Source organism: Heterodontus francisci, chromosome 1 (genome assembly GCF_036365525.1).
Source record: "Heterodontus francisci isolate sHetFra1 chromosome 1, sHetFra1.hap1, whole genome shotgun sequence".
NCBI classification, from domain to species: Eukaryota; Metazoa; Chordata; class Chondrichthyes; order Heterodontiformes; family Heterodontidae; genus Heterodontus; species Heterodontus francisci.
The window spans coordinates 17,788,200-17,805,705 of record NC_090371.1 but is presented as its reverse complement, the minus strand read 5'-3'; the positions used below and the strand labels follow the sequence as shown (position 1 = coordinate 17,805,705).

Genomic DNA, 17,506 nt, shown 5'->3' with positions numbered 1-17,506 from the left:
TTTCAGTGTTGGGACCCTTGCTCTTCCTGATATGTATAAAAGACCTAGACCTTGGTGTACAGGGCACAATTTCAAAATTTGCAGATGATACGAAACTTGGAAGCATTGTGAACTGTGAGGAGGATAGTGTAGCACTTCAAAAGGACATAAACAAGCTGGTGGAATGGGCAGACAAGTGACAGATGAAGTTCAATGCAGAGAAATATGAAGTGATTTACTTTGGTAGGAAGAACATGGAGAGACAATATAGAATAAAGGGTACAATTCAAAGGGGGTGCAGGAGCAGAGGGACCTGGGTGTATATGTGCATAAGTCATTGAAGGTGGCAGGACAGGTTGAGAGAGTGGTTAATAAAGCATACAGTATCCTGGGCTTTATTAATAGGGGCACAGAGTACAAGAGCAAGGAAGTTATGTTGAACTTGTATAAGACACTAGTTCGGCCTCAGCTGGAGTATTGCGTCCAGTTCTGGGCGCCGCACTTGAGGAAAGTTGTGAGGGCATTGGAGAGAGTGCAGAAAAGTTTCATGGGAATGATTCCAGGGATGAGGCACTTCAGTTGTGAAGATAGATTGGAGAAGTTGGGACAGTTTTCCTTAGAGAAGAGAGGTCTGAGAGGGGATTTTATGGAGATATTCAAAATCATGCGGGGTCTGGACAGAGTCGATAGGGAGAAACTGCTCGCACTCAAGAAAGGATCGAGAATGAGAGGGCACAGATTTAAAATAATTGGCAAAAGAAGCAAAAGCGACATGAGGGAAAAGATTTTCACACAGCAAGTGGTTAGGATCTGGAATGCGCTGCCTGAGTGGGTGGTGCAGGCAGGTTCAATTGAGGCATTCGAAAGGGAATTAGGCTGTTATCTGAAAAGGAAGAATGTACAGGGTTAGGGCAAGAAGGCGGGGGAATTGCAGTAGGAAAATTGCTCATGCAGAGAGCCGGTGCAGATATGAAGGGCCGAATGGCCTCCTTCTATGCTTTAACAATTAAAGGAGGGATGAGGGATATAAAATCAGGTGGATCTGGATCGGCGCAGGCTTGGAGGGCCGAAGGGCCTGTTCCTGTGCTGTAATTTTCTTTGTTCTTTGTTCTTTTCTTTGGGATGGTGCGCCCATTGCCTGCCCATCACCATTGGTATTTTACCAGTGACGGATTGGCACTTTGCCATCTAGGGAGGCCACTCAGTAAAACCTGGTGGCCTCTCTGCATGCTTAGAAGGGTGAGGGGTATCCATCCTGATCAAGCACTCGGTGCCCCACAGAGAGCATCTCCCCCTCCCCAGCGCCACGGACCGCTCCTGCTTGATGACCCTCCCGTCCTCTCAAACTCCCACCCCCCTCACCAAGGCCTGGGCAAGCCTGCCCCACTCATCTTCTTCTGTGGCCTCCACAGCTGGCTTGGTCGGGGGCCTGCTACAGTTCCAGCAGTGGCCACTGCTCCCAGTGGCATGGCGGCGACTGAAGAGCTGCCGGACCTCTGATTGGCCGGCAGCTCTTGGAGGCAAGACATCCTGCCTCAGAGGGGTGGAAGCCATGACTTCAGACAACTAACTGCCTGAACCACGCAAAATAGGGTTACGGCTTCCAGGGTGGGTGGAAGAGAGTTCGCCCCTGATATTCCAGCCCCGGCAAATACTCCAGTTGAGGCCAAATGAGTATTTTATAAAGGTTCAACATAATTTCCTTGCTCTTGTATTCTGTGCCTCTATTTCTAAAGCCTAGGCTCCGTATGCCGTATTAATTGTTTTCTCAACCTGTCAGGTCACCTTCAATGATTTGTGCACAGATATGCCCAGGTCTTTCTGCTCCTGCACCTCCTTTAGAACTTCCAAGTTTTGTGTCATCAGTAAATCTTGAAATTGTGCCCTGCACACCTAAATCTAGGTCATTAATTTGGATCAAAAAAATGCAGGGGTCCTAATACCAACCCATGGGGAACCCCACTGTATATTTTCCTCCAGTTCGAAAAACAACCATTCACCAGTACTCTGTTTCCTGTCACACAGCCAACTTCTTACCCATGAGGCCAGTGTCCCTTTCATTCCATGGGCTCTAACTTTGCTGTCGAGCCTGTTATGTGGCACTTTATCAAATACCTTTTGGAAGTCCTTGTACACCATATCGATTGCATTATCCTCATCAACTTCTTGTTATCTCATCAAAAAACTCAATCAAGTTAGTTAAACACGATTTTCCCTTTACAAACCTCTAATGGATAGATTGGAGAAGCCGGGGTTGATCTCCTTAGAGAAGAGAAGTTTGAGAGGAGATTTAATATGTGTTCAAAATCGCGAGGGGTCTAGACAGTGTAGATAGAGAGAAATTGTTCTCACTGGGGAGCAGCTCGAGAACCAGAGGGCACAGATTTAAAGCGATTGACAAAAGAACCAAAGGTGGCATGTGGAAAAAACCTTTTTACGCAGCAAGTGGTTAAAATCTGAAATATGACCTGAGAGTGTGCTGGAGGCGGATTCAATCATGGCTTTTAAAAGGGAATTGGATAGGCACCTGAATGGAAAAATATTGCAGAGCTTCAGAAAGGGCAGGGGAGTACGACTAGCAAAATTGCTCTGTGGTGTAACCATTTTATAATTTTATACGGTGCCTTTGATGTTGTAAAACATCCCAAGGTGCTTCACAGGAGAATTATCAGACAAAATCTGATACAGAATCACATAAAGGAGATGTTAAGACAAAAACTTGGTCAGAGCTTGGATTTGAGGAGCATCTTAAAGGAGAAGAGAGAGCAAGGGAGACAGAAAGGTTTCAGGAGATAATTCTAGAGCTTAAACTTTAGGCAGGTGAAGGCACTGATGAAGTGATTAAAATGGGGGCTGTGCAAGAGGCCACTTCATTCTAACTAAAGTCAGGTATTTATTCCCCACTGATAACTGATGTTGTGGCCTTGCTGAATGGTTCACTACAATGATGGGTGACACAAGTTCGCACTGAGCCACCAGACAAGCCTCTATAAATAAAGCAGATGAATTCGTTGGGACAAATGGCCTCCTTCTGTGCTGTATGAATTCCTCAGGGGTAATCAGAAATCCCGGATACAAAGATAACCAGGGTTTCCAACAATTTTCCATCAGGAATGACTCCTGAGAAAATCCAAAGGAAGATTTTTAATATAGAAATATGAGGGAACATGGTACCGAAAGAGTTAAATCTAAAACCCCAGATCAACATATTTTGTGCCCATTTGTGCTAAGCCTCATTGAAAATGCCTGAGTAAAGTGAAAAGGAACAAACAGTGTGTGCTGTTACCAGAGCCAAGGGAAGCTGGCTCTTACACTCAACCCAGACAGACATTAATGCAACACAATTCCAAATACTTCATGCTGTCACTCCAGATAAAACTCATGTTAAATTTTAAGCCCTATTAGATTGCAGGTGGCACAATGGGTGGAACTTTAATGTCAGATATCATCATGGCATGCTGGTTAAAGTGCCCCGTGAGCGAACATAAATGGCAAAAATTACATAGGTTGTGGGCTCCTGGTGGGAAGCCATGTTGGATGGGAGCATGGTTAGGAGAATCGGCGTTCCGCTGTTGTAGCCCTGTCTCTGACTGCAGCTCCCATTAAACATAGCTTCCTACTAGAAGCACAAGGTCAATGAATCTACCCATAGGAACATAGCACTTAGGAGCAGAAATAGGCCATTCAGCTCTTCGAGCCTGCTCCACCATTCGATAAGATGATGGCTGACCTGGTTGTGGTCTCAACTCCAGTTTCCTGTCTGCCCCCCATAACCCTTGATTCCCTTGTCAATCAAAAACCTAACTCAGTCTTGAATAAATTCAATCACCCAGTTCGGTATCCATGAGCTGACTTTACAGAGCTGTGCTCCTGGCTGGACATTTTGCTTTTCAATCGCGCACTTGGATAGCAAGTTATGGGAAGTGTTCTGACAATTCTCTGATCAGCCAACTCAGCACAGAGAATCAGACCTGGGACCCATGTAGCCCATAGGGCCCAGCCACTCAGTGACTAGGTTCAGTGAGAATTTGTGTTTGAATATTTACTGTAGTGGCATTTGATAAGAAAAGTGCATGAGAAGGTTTGTGTATCTGAGGAATTACGATGGCAGTTCTCAACCTCGAGTTGGTCTTCCTGTTACGCCAAAGCAAATTAGAACAATGGAAGCTCCTAATCATAGAAGCATAGACACCCACAGCACAGAAGGAGGCCATTCGGCTCAACGTGTCTGTGTCAACTGACAAAGAGCTATCCAGCCTAATCCCACTTTCCAGTTCTTGGTATGTGACCCTATCGATTACTGAACTTCAAGTGCTATCCTTTTTAGTTCTTCTCAACTGTGTTAGTCATACGCTGTATGCAACCCATCAGTTATGCAAGTGACCTGCTATATGCTTTCCACCAAATCTATTTAAGAACCTAGGAATTGCTAAATGGAAAAAAGACCAGGATCCATCTAGTTCCTCTTTTACCGTTCAGGTAGGCATAGAGTCATTTGCAGCACAGAAGGAGGCCATGCTAGCTTTCCGTGAAGCAATCTAGTCAGTCCCACTCCCCCGTCCTATCCCCATCGTGCTGCAAGTTTATTTCCTTCAAATGTCCAATTTCCTTTTGAAGTCACTGATTGTTGCTGCTTCCACTGCTCTCATGGACAGTGAGTTCCAGGTAATTAACAGTCACTGTGTAAAAAATGTTCTTCCTCACATTCCTCCTGCATCTCTTGCCCAAAACCTTCAATCTGAGTCCCCTAGTCCTTGTTCCATCAGTTCATTGGGAACAGGTTTTCCTTGTCTAACTTATCTAAGCCTGTCATAGTCTTGTACACCTCTATCAAATCTCTCTTCAACCTCCTTTGCTCCAAGGAGAACAACCTTTCCAATCTAACCTTGTAACTAAAATGCCTCATCCCTGGAACCATTGTGACAAATCTCCTCTGCACCCTCTCAAGGACACTCAAATTCTTCCTAAAGTGTGGTGACCAGAACTGGATGCAATACACCAGTTGAAGGCTAACCAGAGCTTTATAAATGTTCAGCGTAACTTTCCTGCTTTTGTACTCAATGTCTCTATTTATGAAGTCCAAATCCCACATGCTTTACTAACCACTCTCTCAATATGTCCTGCCACCTTCACGGATTGATGCACATGCACCCCAAGTCCCTCTATCCCTGCACACTCTTTAGAACTGTGCCATTAAGTCTATATTGCCTCTCCCTATCCCTTCTGCCAAAATGCATCACCTCACACATGTCGGTATTAAGTTCCATCTGCCATCTGTCTGCCCGTTCTGCTAGCCTATCTATCTCCTGTTGCAATGTCCACATGATACAGCGATACTGGAGTTGTTGACTAATGGTAATCATTATCAATTGGCTGTGGTCTCAATCACTTGGGGTGCGGTGGGGTGAACTGTTGCTGAAGAGCATGGCACGAAATGGCAGGAAGAATAAATGCCAGCAACACTCCCCAAAAATAATGGCTGCAGAAAAGAAACTCACCAGGACGGACAACGTAAATAGCTGCCGCATTGCTTCTTCATCGCTTCTCACCCTTGTGCCATTGCTGGTTCGACCATCATCTCTTACCTCCCGCCCAGGCATCCTCTGACATAGGAACATTGGAACTGCTGGATGAGAAAAGACTAGTTTTCCTTCTACCATCCCAATAGTCACATGATGTAATGATAATGGAGGATTTTTTAAATTTATTCATAGGATGTGGGCATCACAGGCAAGGCCAGCATTTATTACCCATCCCTAATTGCCCTTGAGAAGGAGGTGGTGAGCTGCCTTCTTGTATATAACTGAGTGACTTTCTAGCCATATCAGAAGCAGTTAGGAGTCAATCACATTGCTGTGGGTCTGGAGTCATATGTAGGCCAGACCAGGCAAGGATGGTGGATTCTCTTCCCTCAAGGACAATAGTGAACCAGATGGGTTTTCTCGGTAATCCAGTAGTTTCCTGGTCACCATTACTGAGACTAGTGTTTTATTCCAGATTTATTTAAATGAATTTAAATTCCCAGCTGTTCTGTTGGGATTTGCACTCATGTCTCATGAATCATTTGCCCAGGCCTGCTGCGTTACTAATCCAGTAATCTAACCACTATGTCACCATACCCCAAAATAGCTATTGACTAAATATAGCAATCAGTTTCTATCAATTAGCCTACAACAAACATGAGGTGTGAAAAACCCCAGGGGTAGAGAACTTTGGGAACCTGCATAGTTGCAAAGTCACCTGACCCTCTTGCATGTTACACTAAACATGACTTGTCTCAAATTACTCATGTACTGTTCCCCAAAATGCTATTTTCTGAAAGAAATCTCTCTAATTTGTATTTGAATGAATCAATACCAACTGTTTCTGTTGTCTCCCCAAGGGGGTCTGTTTCGATTTATCTCTCATTCACTGAAATATTGTTTTCACAGACCAGTTTGAATTTTCTCTCCCTCACTGCTGACTTCCCTTCAAATGCAAACTGTGTCCTCTGGTTTTACTGTTCTGGACTGTGTAAAAGTGTTCTTCCTCACATTACTCCTGCATCTCTTGCCCAAAACCTTCAATCTAAGTCCCCCAGTCCTTGTACCATTAGTTAATGGGAGCAGGCCTTGTCTAGCTTATCTAAGCCTGTTATAATCTTGTACACTTCTATCAAATCTCCCCTCAATCTCCTTTGTTCTAAGGAGAACAAACCCAGCTTTTCCAACCTAACCTTGAAACTAAAATCCTCCATCCCTGGAACCATTCTGGTAAATCTCCTCTGCACCCTCTCAAGGACCCTCACATCCTTCCTAAAGTGTGGTGACCAGAACTGGATGCAGTACTCTATTTGGGGCCTAACCAGGGCTTTATAAAGGACTTTATAAAGGCCCCCGATCACCATTTCTTTCCACAACAGCCACATGCATAGGAGTGGTTAATTTTGCTTAAATTTTTAATCTTGCATAATTTCTCCTTGTGATTCTTCTCACCCATCCCCACCCACAGTGGACCCCTGGTACCTGCTCCAAATAACTAAGTCTATCCTGGGTATACATGCTCAAACCTGACCTCATCACCAGCACACGTACACTTTCCGCACGGGTCATTGGGTACCAAGCAGCATGAGCTCAGACTGATTTCTTTTCCCCCTCTCTCTCCCAGCCCAGGGACGCTGTCTAGTTCGAACTGACAAATCCAACCATGATAGTTTGAGAATTTGAACTCTGTTTAAATTAAATCTGGAAAAACGATGCTGGGTCTCAGCAAAACTGAACATGAAGCTGTCAGATTGTCCTAAAAACCCAAACAGTTCGTTAATGTCCTTCAGGGAAAAAAAATCGTGCCGTCCTTACCCAGTCTGGGCCTACATGTGACTCCAGTCCCCACAACAACGTAGTTGACCCTTAGCTGCCCTCTGAAGTGGCCTAGCTATTAGTGGTTCAACAAAAAGGCCCACCATCACCGCCTTCTCAGGGCAACTAGGGAAACTAGGGATGGTTAAGAAATGCCAGCCTTGCCACTAACAGCCACATCCCGAGAATGAATTAAAGAAAGAACTGTGACCAGCTGCCTTAGCACGCACTGGAAAAATTTAATCTGGTTCCTTCACATCTGTGCGGGTCAGAATCAGACCAGGCAGTGTCCTGAGAAAACCGAAAAATTAAGGCAGCCTTAATGAAGATCGTTGGGGCCCAGTACAGTCACACATATTTAAGAGTTTCCGTGTCCGCTAACTAACAGAAATTTGTCTTGAAGCCAATCCATAGTTCAACAAAAGTTCTTCAATAAAACACGGACGATAAGTAATGTCTATTCAGACTAACTCACCTGCTCACCTGGAGGTTCTCAACATAGCAGCTGCTGAATGTACTGGTCCTGAGTTTAATGAGGAGCACGTTGAGCTGACTAAAGCACACAGCACTAGCCAAGGTATGAGCTTGTGGTGTATGACTAGAGTTGGCTCCATGTTGAGAAAATAAAGAGACAGTTGGTAAAAACAGGATGTGTGAGCCAAGTAAAGATCTACAGTACTCAGCATGTATAAAGAAAGGGGGGGAAAAAATCATTTATATAGTGCCTTCCATGACCTCGAGGTGCCCCAAAAATACTTTACAGGTAATTATGTACTTTTGAACTGCAGTCAGAGTTATAATGTAGGAAATGGGGCAGCCAAATTTGCGTACAGCAAGCTCCCATAAACTGTAATGTCCAAATCACCAGATAATCCGCATTGGTAATGTTGGTTGAGGAATAATAATGGCTCCCACACAGAGTGGAACTCCCCTGCTCTTCATCAAAGTCATACCATGGGGCCTTTTACATCTACCTGAAAAGGCAGACAGAGCCTCTGTTTCACATCTCATCTGAAAGACAGCACAGTGCTCCCGCAGTACTGCAGTGGGTGTGTCAGCCCAGACGTCTTGCTCAAGTCCCTGGAGTGAGTCTAGAGCCCACAATCTCAGAGGCAGTGGTGCTACCCACTGAGACACAGCTAACACAACATATTCTGAATGCTTTCATTATTTCGAGGTGTTCAGTTCCAGTACAGAACTTCTGAAATCCTTGAGCACCTCACTGATGTCAGCCACGCTATCCTTGGATGAGGCATCAAACTAAGGCCCCAAATGCCTGCTCATGTGGCTGTTAAAGACTCCTTGGCACTATTCAAAGAAGACCAGGAGTTCTCTCAGCGTCCTGGCTAACATTCTCCAACTTACGAACAGCACCAAAAAGTGCTTATTCATCGAATTGTTGTTTCTGGGATCTTGCTGTATACAAAATGGCAGCCATATTTGCCTGCATAACAATTACTGCATCTCAAAGTAATGAATTGTGCATGAATCTAAGTTTACTTTGAAATACAATGTAAAATGTTATATAGAGGTAAGTCTTTCTTACTTTCTTTATACCCTGGACCCCGGTGTAAAGCTATATGTGTGTTTCTTTGAGATCCAGCATGATACTACAATGGAAATTCAAATAATTAAAATATTTAACATCGGCTTTGGCACACAAGAGTCACATTTGGCACAAAACAATTTGCACAAAGGTTGAGCACTGTTGGTTTCTGCACTGATTAAGTCAAAGTATTGATTACATTGCCTGTAACTATTACCTGGTTCCTTTCTCTTCCCCTTTGGCCCCGCCCTCCTATCTTGAAACTGGCAGATCATGCTGCACACATTGAGCATTGGAGTAAATATAAACCTGAACGACCCGTTCCATTTGCCACAATGGGGGGAATTTTATGCTCTCCACTGTGGCAGGTTTGGAGGCGAGGAGAGCATAAAGTCGGGTAGGATGGTGGCGGGATGGGGGTTTCCCGCCATCTTCCCGCGTCCGCCAAAATTCCGTCCAGGGCAAGAACCATCCCAAGGTTGAGTGATTCTCATTGGATAGGAATAGAAAGAGCAGGGTCTTATATGGCGGCTGGAATGATTATTTCAGGCCAAATTGTTGCATTTGAGTCGTTATTTGCGGAAGTCCGTACCGAGACTTTTGAGTAGAGCAGCGAGAACTTTCTCTGTTTGACGAATAAACCTAAATCCCGGGGGCCACTGGCGCAGTCCTGGGATCTGTGATGATTCAGTTGATGAATTAAGCCAATTGAGGCCCTAAACTGGGCAATTAATGCCCAATTAAACGCCTCATCCCACCACCGCTGCCGCAATTAACCATGCGGCGGGCAGCCCTGTTGCCTCACGGGAAGCATGGCATGAAAAACCATGTGGGCTGCCTCCCGGCTCCAGAGGTGGAGTCCCTCATTAAAAGGCACATAATGCCTGAACAAGGGAGCCGACATGGGGAAGGGGTCAGCCCGCTGAGAGCCACCCCCCCCCCCACACTTGCTAGAGAACTCCCTATAGCCCCCTCCCCCTTGGACCCACCCTGTGTGACACCTCCCACCCTGACCTACCTGTTGTCTGGGTCCAGTTCCGCTCCTGGGCCTCCAGTAGGTGCTTCTCCGGCAGCAGCCACTAGTCCACAGTGGCACTGCTCAGTGGAAGACCTGCTGGCCTCTGATTGGTCGGCAGTTTTCTGTGGGCGGGACTTTCAGTGACCAGGTCTTTGATCCTTAAGTGGAAGACTCACTGCTGTCCACTTAAGTGCCTGATTGGCACTAGATCTTCTGGGCCTTCCAGAGAAAAGGCGACGCGGGGGTTCTCGGCATCACTTTTTCCGGGCATTCAGACCACCGTCGCCAGTATAAAATCCCAGCCAATATCTCTGACACTGCTGATCTACTCAAGGAGTCAGCTCCAAATTTAAGGTCTGTTTTCCTAGCAGGCCTCAATAATCTCCCAACCTGAACATTCCCTCTGGTTCAGCCACCATCCTCCCTTCATCAAGCCAAAGGCCGGAATTTTTTGCTGGGCTGGAAGCCCCGCCCACTGGCCAGAAAGTCAGTGGTGAGCCCACCCCCACTGTGCCTGGAAGCAGTGCTATGATTTTAAGTGACCAAGGCCCTTAAATGGTCTCAGGCGGGACTTAGAACCATAGAACCATCGAGAAAATTACGGCACAGAAGGAGGCCATTCAGCCTATCTTGTCCGTGCAGGCCAAGTAAACTAGCCTCCCTATCTAATCCCACTTTCCAGCACCTTGTCCATAGCCTTGCAGGTTACAGCACTTCAGGTGCATGTCCAGGTACCTTTTAAAAGAATTGAGCGTTCCTGCCTCCACCACCGTTCCTGGCAGTGAATTCCAGACACCCACCACCCTCTGGGTGAAAAAGTTTTTCCTCATGTCCCCTTTAATCCTTCTACCAATCACCTTAAATCTGTGCCCCCTGGTAATTGACCTCTCCACTAGGGGAAACAGGTCCTTCCTGTCTACTCTATATAGGCCCTTCGTAATTTTGTACACCTCAATTAAGTCACACCTCAGCCTCCTCTGTTCTAAGGAAAACAACACTCGCCTATCTAATCTTTCCTTATAGCTGCAACTTTCGAGCCCTGGCAACATTCTTGTAAATCTCCTCTGTACTCTCTCCAGAGCAATTATGTCCTTTTTGTAATGTGGTGACCAGAACCGTACACAATACTCCAGCTGTGGCCTAACCAGCGTTTAATACACTTCCAGCATCACATCCCTGCTTTTGAATTCTATACCTCGGCCAATAAAGGAAAGCATTCCATATGCCTTCTTCACCACTCTGTCTACCTGTCCTGCCACCTTCAGGGACCTGTGGACATGCACTCCAAGGTCTCTCACTTCTTCTACCCCTCTCAATATCCTCCCATTTATTGTGTATTCCCTTACTTTATTTGCCCTCCCCAAATGCATTACCTCATACTTATCTGGATTGAATTCCATTTGCCACTTTTCCGCCTACTCAACCATACCACTGATATCTTTCTGGAGTCTACGGCTATCCTCTTCACTATCATCTACATGGCCAATTTTTGTGTCATCAGCAAATTTCACAATCAGGCCTCCCACATTTAAGTCCAAATCATTAATATTAGATAGAGGATCTGGATCGGCGCAGGCTTGGAGGGCCGAAGGGCCTGTTCCTGTGCTGTAATTTTCTTTGTTCTTTGTATATGTACCACAAACAGCAAGGGACCCAACACTGAGCCCTGTGGAATGCCACTGGAATCAGCTTTCCATTCACAAAAACATCTGTCAACTCCTACCCTTTGTTTCCTGTCCCTGAGCCAAATCTGGATCCAACCTGCCACCTTCCCCTGTACCAGTCTGCCATGCAGGACCTTGTCAAATGCCTCACTAAAATCCATGTAGATCACAGCCACTGCACTACCCTCATCCATCCTTCTTGTTATTTCCTCAAAAAACTCGATTAAGTTAGTAAGACATTACCTTCCCTTAACAAATCCATGCTGACTATCCCTGATTAATCTGTGCCTTTCTAAGTGGCAGTTTATCCTGTCCCTCAGAATAGATTCTAACTATTTACCCACTACCGAGGTCAGACTGACTGGCCTATAATTATTTGGCCTATCCCTCGCACCCTTTTTAAACAATGGTACAACATTCTCAGACCTCTAGTCGTCTGATACCTCTCCTGTATCTAGTGAGGATTTGAAGATCATCCTCAGCGCATCCACTATTTCCTCCCTGGCTTCCTTTAACCCCTCTGAAGCAGGAAGACCCACCTCCAACAGTTGCCAGTCAATCAGCAGACCCTAGAATGAAGGTAGGTGTGTAGAGCCTCGTTGGAGACAATTGGCCAGGCCCCGGTGAGGCATGGTGGGGGGGGGGGGGGGGGCGGGGGGGTCATAGAAATATAGAAATATAGAAAATAGGAGCAGGAGTAGGCCATTCGGCCCATCAGGCCTGCTCCGCTTTTCAAAAAAGATCATAGCTGATCGTCTAATTCAGGACCCCGTTCCCGCTTTCTCTCCATATCCCTGATTCCTTTGTCGGTAGGGGGTGTGGGGGGGGGTGGAAATGTAGTGCAGTGGGGATGGCTTGTGCCATGTGGAGGCCCTCCATGGGGCACAGAGTGCCCAATTAGGAGGGGCTCCCCACCAGCCCACAAGGAGGCCGCCAGGTTTACTGGGCAGCCTCATGGGGGGCCTGAGTCGTCCGCTCGCTTTTGATAATATCTACCAGCGGCAGTGGGAGGAGGCCTTTAAATGGCAGATAATTGGCCACTTAAGGGCCTTGATTGGCCTGGGACAGGCGAGCTGTATCTCGCCGCTGTCACCGCTTGTAAAATTGCCCCCACTCCTCCCCGCTCCAGCTCACTCCTCTGGGGAGTGTAAAATTCCGGCCCAAGAGTCGAGCGTACTCTTGTGTCAGCCAATGCTCTCCCTCGCCTCTGAATCAGAAGGCCATAATCTAGGTTGATGCTCCAGTGCAATACTGAGGGAGAGTCGCACTGTCAGAGGCAATGTCTTTCAGATGCGATCTTAAACAGAAGCCCCATCGCACTCTCGAGTGAATGCAAAGGTCCCATTGCACTCTTAAAGAAGATTCGGGGGTCTCTCTCTCTGTGGTGTTCTGGCCAATATTGATTCCTCAACCAACATCACTAAAACAGATGATCTTGTCATTCCCTGAGTGCTGTTTGTGGGAGCTTGCTGTGTGCATATTGGCTGTTGTGCTTCCTATTTTACAATACTTCAAAAACACTTCATTAGCTGTAAGATGCTTTGGGACTCCCTGTAATTGGGAAAGGTGCTATATAAATACAAGTTCCTTCTTTACAATGGCACATAACTGACTTAGCCATCCATTGCCAGATCCGGCTTGACACCATTAGGTTTCATTGGGCTTGGGGCCCCTTTTTCAAACCTGGCTACTACTCTAGAATCAATCTGGAGAGAAAGAATAATCCTTGGCTACTTTCTCCACTACCAGTCACTCCCTCGAATCCCTTCTCCCAGACTCTCAATAGCTCAAAAGATTAGTGTGAGGAGCTAATGGATTTCCTTATCACTGGCACCATCACTGAGCTGAAGCCGCTGCTTGTCCCCCACCAAGCTAATCCTCCCCCCAAGTGCCCATCCACAGCCCTAAACCATCTCTTTCTGCTTTCTATCCAGCTTGTCCTTTACCTCTCTGAGATTATCTCATTAATGTGGTCCACCTTCTGTTCCCTTGAACCCATTCCCACTAAACTACTGACAACCCAAGTTCCCTTCCCATGCTGACTGATATTGTAGGTGGCTTCCTCCCCTTATGTACTGTCTTCCTCTCTTGCAAAGACACTGTCATCAGCCGCTCCCAAAAAAAATTGGTCTACCCTTCTGCCTTTCCGAACTACCACCCAGCCTCCAACCTCCCTTTCTTTTCCGAAGTCCTTGAACATGTTGTCCCCTCCAATACCTGTGTCCATTTTTCATTTTTGAATCTTTACAATCAAATTTCTGTTCCTCCCATGGCAATAACCAATATCACAAATTACACTCTTTTTGAGTGTACCCATAGTGCATTATAGTTTCTTGTCCTCCTCGACCTCTCTGCAAGCCTTTGACATGGTTTTTTTATTCATTCATGGGATGTGGGTGTCGCTGGCCAGGCCAGCATTTATTCCCCATCCCTAATTGCCCTTGAGAAGGTGGTGGTGAGCTGCCTTCTTGAACCACTGCAGTCCGTGTGGGGTAGGTACACCCACAGTGTTGTTAGGGTGGGAGTTGCAGGATTACAGCCCAGCGACAGTGATGGATCAGCGATATAGTTCCAAGTCAGGGTGAAGTGTGGCTTGGAGGGGAACTTGCAGGTGGTGGTGTTCCCATGCATCTGCTGCCTCTGTTCTTCTAGGTGGGAGAGGTCAGAGCTTTGGAAGGTGCTGTCTAAGGAGCCTTGGTGAGTTGCTGAAATGCATCTTGTTGATGGTACACACTGCTGCCACTGTGCATTGGAGGTGAAGAAAGTGAATGTTAGTCATAGAGTCGTACAGCATAGAAGCAGGCCCTTCGGCCCACCGCGTCCATGCCGACCATAATGCCTATCTATACTAATCCCACCTGCCTGCATTAATTGCATATCCCTCTATGCCTTGCTCATTCAAGTACCTGCCTGTCCAGATGCCTCTTAAATGTTGGTACTGTTCCTGCTTGTTCCTGAATATTGAAGGTTTTGAATGGGGTGCCAATCATGCGGGCTGCTTTGTCCTGGATGGTGTCCCGGCAAGTGGAGAGTGTTCCATCACACTCCTGACTTGTGCCTTGTAGATGGTGGACAGGATTTGGGGAGACAGGAGATGAGTTACTCACTGGAGGATTCCTAGCTTCTGACCTGCTCTTATAGCCACGGTATTTATATAGCTAATTCAGTTCAGTTTCTGGTCCATGGTGACCCCCAGGATAGTGGGGCATTCAGTGATCTTAATGCCATTGAATGTCAAGGTGAGATGGTTAGATTCTCTCTTGTCTGAGATGGTCATTGCCTGGCACTCGTGTGGCGTGAATGTTACTTGCCACTTATCAGCCCAAGCCTGGATATTGTCCAAGACTTGCTGCATTTCTACACGGACTGCTTCAGTACATGGTCAGTAAAAGCATCCTCCTCTACCGCCTTTCCTCTGTTGTCCAACTCGCACCTGATTTTAATCATAACTAACCAATTATAGCCAGAGTATCTCATGCAGTGACTTCTCTTCCCACCCCACAGTGTCACCACAGTAGCTCTCCAAAGATCTATCCTTGGCCCTCCTCTTTCTCATCTACATACTGTCTTTAGCGACATCGCCCATTTGAAGACGTGGGGTCAGTTTGCATATATAGACTGACGACTACTAACTCCATCATGAACACTATCTCAGGAGCAGTTCAGACCCTCAAGCCTGTTCCAATATTCAGTTAGATCATGGCTGATCTGTATCTCGATTCCATCTACCCACCTTTGTTCCATAACCCTTCATACCCTTACCAAACAAAAATATCAGGCGGAATTTGATCTGCAGCATCCATAGCCTGTTGGGGGTGAGGAAATCCAGATTTTATGTGAAGATCTGTTTCCTGATTTCACCCCTAAAAGACCCAGCTCTAATTTTTACGTCCCTTTGTTCTTGAATCCCCCATCAGAGGAAAGAGTTTTCACTTTTTACCTTATTGAATCCTTATATCATTTCAAACACCTTGAGCAGATCACCCCTCAATCTTCTAAATGCAAGAGAATACGTAAGAAATAGAAGCAGGAGTAGGCCATATGGGCCCTTGAGTCTGCTGCATCATGGCTAATCCTCAACCTCAACTCCACTTCTCCACCCTATCCCCATATCCCTTGATTTACTTAGTGTCTAAAATCTAGCAATCTCAGTCTTGAATGTACTCATCAACTAAATATCCGAAGCACATTTTTAGAAAACTCATTCTTGGGATGTGAGCATTGCTGGCAAAGGCTAACATTTAGTGCCCATTAACTGAGTGGCTTGCTAGGCCATTGCAGAGGACAATTAAGAGTCAACCACATTGATGTGGGTTAGGGTTAGGGTTAGGGCCTGGAATCACATGTAGGCCAGACAAACCAGATGCATTTTTATGACAATTCGGTAGCTTCATGATTACTATCAATGAGACTCAAATTTTTAATTCCAGATTTATTATCTAATTGAATTCAAACTCCCCAGCTACCATGGGGAGATTTGAACCCATGTCGCCAGAGCATTAGTCTGGGCCCCTTGATTACTAGTCTGGCAACATATCTTTTATTCTTTCATGGGATGTGCGCATTGCTGGCAAGCGTTTGTTGTCCATCCCTAATTGCCCTTGACAACTGAGTGGCTTGTTAGGCCATTTCAGAGGGCAGTTAAGAGTCAACCACATTGCTGTGGGTCTGAAGTCACATGTCGGCCAGACCAGGTAAGGAGGGCAGATTTCCTTCTCTAAAAGGGCATTAGCAAACCGGATCTGTTTTTTTATGACTGTCGATGAAAGTTTAATGGCACCATTACTGAGACTAGCTTTCAATTCCAGATTTTATGAATTTTAATTGAATTTATTAATTAATAGAATTTAAATTCCGCCAGCTGCCATGGTGGGATTTTAACCCATGTCCCCAGGGCATTAGCCTGGGCCTTTAGATTGCTAGTTCAGTGACATTACCACTATACCATCATCTACCCCTACTACTATGCTATTGCCCCTCAGCTCTCCAGGGCAGACAGTTCCAAATATTCACAACCCTCTGAGTGAAGAATTTTCTCCTCATCACAATCCTAAATGGTTGACCCCTTACCCGAGACTGTGAACCCTAGTTCTAGCCTCTCCAGCCAGGTGAAACATCCCCTCAACATCTTCCCTGTCAAGCCCTCTGATTATTTAATACGCTTTAATTATATCACTCTTCTAAACTCCAGACAATATAGGCCCATTCTACTCAGTACAAGCTAGGTTTATGCTTCCTGACCTCATAATTTAACCATTTAAGCCCTGGTATCTTTCTGGTGGATCTGCACTGCACCCCGTGCAAAGTCAATACATCCTTCCTGAGGTGTGGTGCCCAGAACTGAACACAGTGCTCCCGATGTGCCTGGACAGAGTTTATTATAATTTAGTTGCCTTTGTGGGCACATGTTTGTTTTCAGTTGTCCGCTCTATCAAGTGACACTTCTATTTCGCTTTTTTAGTTCAATGGGAAGAACCGGGAGTGCGTGTTTGTAGAAGAGGTCCTGGAGAATAACTACACAGCTTTGATGTCCGCCAAGTACAAAGGCTGGTACCTGGGTTTCACCAGGAAAGGACGGCCCAGGAAGGGGTCGAAAACTGAGCAGAACCAGAGGGAGGTCCATTTCATGAAAAGACCCCCCAAAGACAAAGGGGACCACCATAGACCTTTCAAATACACTACAGTTACTAAAAGGACTAAGCGAGCCCGTCACCACAAGACCAGTTAGGACCTAAGGGACCTTTATCAACGGCCTGCTGGCTGCTTCGGATAAATATTTGTGTTTGGGGTTTTTATTTGAAAACTAAAGATACTTTATTTTTATACTCATGAAAGGAACTGCTCTGAACTGACCTATATTTAAAGGGAAACTGGGCGTGGCTGTGTGTGTGTGTGTGTGTATGTGTGTGTGTGTGTAGGTTATTTATAAAATGGCCATTTCTCATCAGCGTCCCGAAAAGGA

At 45.9% G+C, this 17,506-nt stretch overlaps 1 protein-coding gene across 1 annotated transcript in view; it reads left to right on the top strand.

Moving 5' to 3' along the window:
• Positions 1–17,272, top strand: part of fgf24 (fibroblast growth factor 24) — a 131,238-nt gene extending 113,966 nt beyond the window's left edge. Inside the window, exon 4 of the mRNA XM_068040678.1 lies at positions 17,006–17,272. Coding sequence (XP_067896779.1) covers positions 17,006–17,272 — 267 coding nt within the window. The remainder of the gene's footprint in view (positions 1–17,005) is intronic.
• The last annotated feature ends 234 nt before the right edge of the window (positions 17,273–17,506 follow it).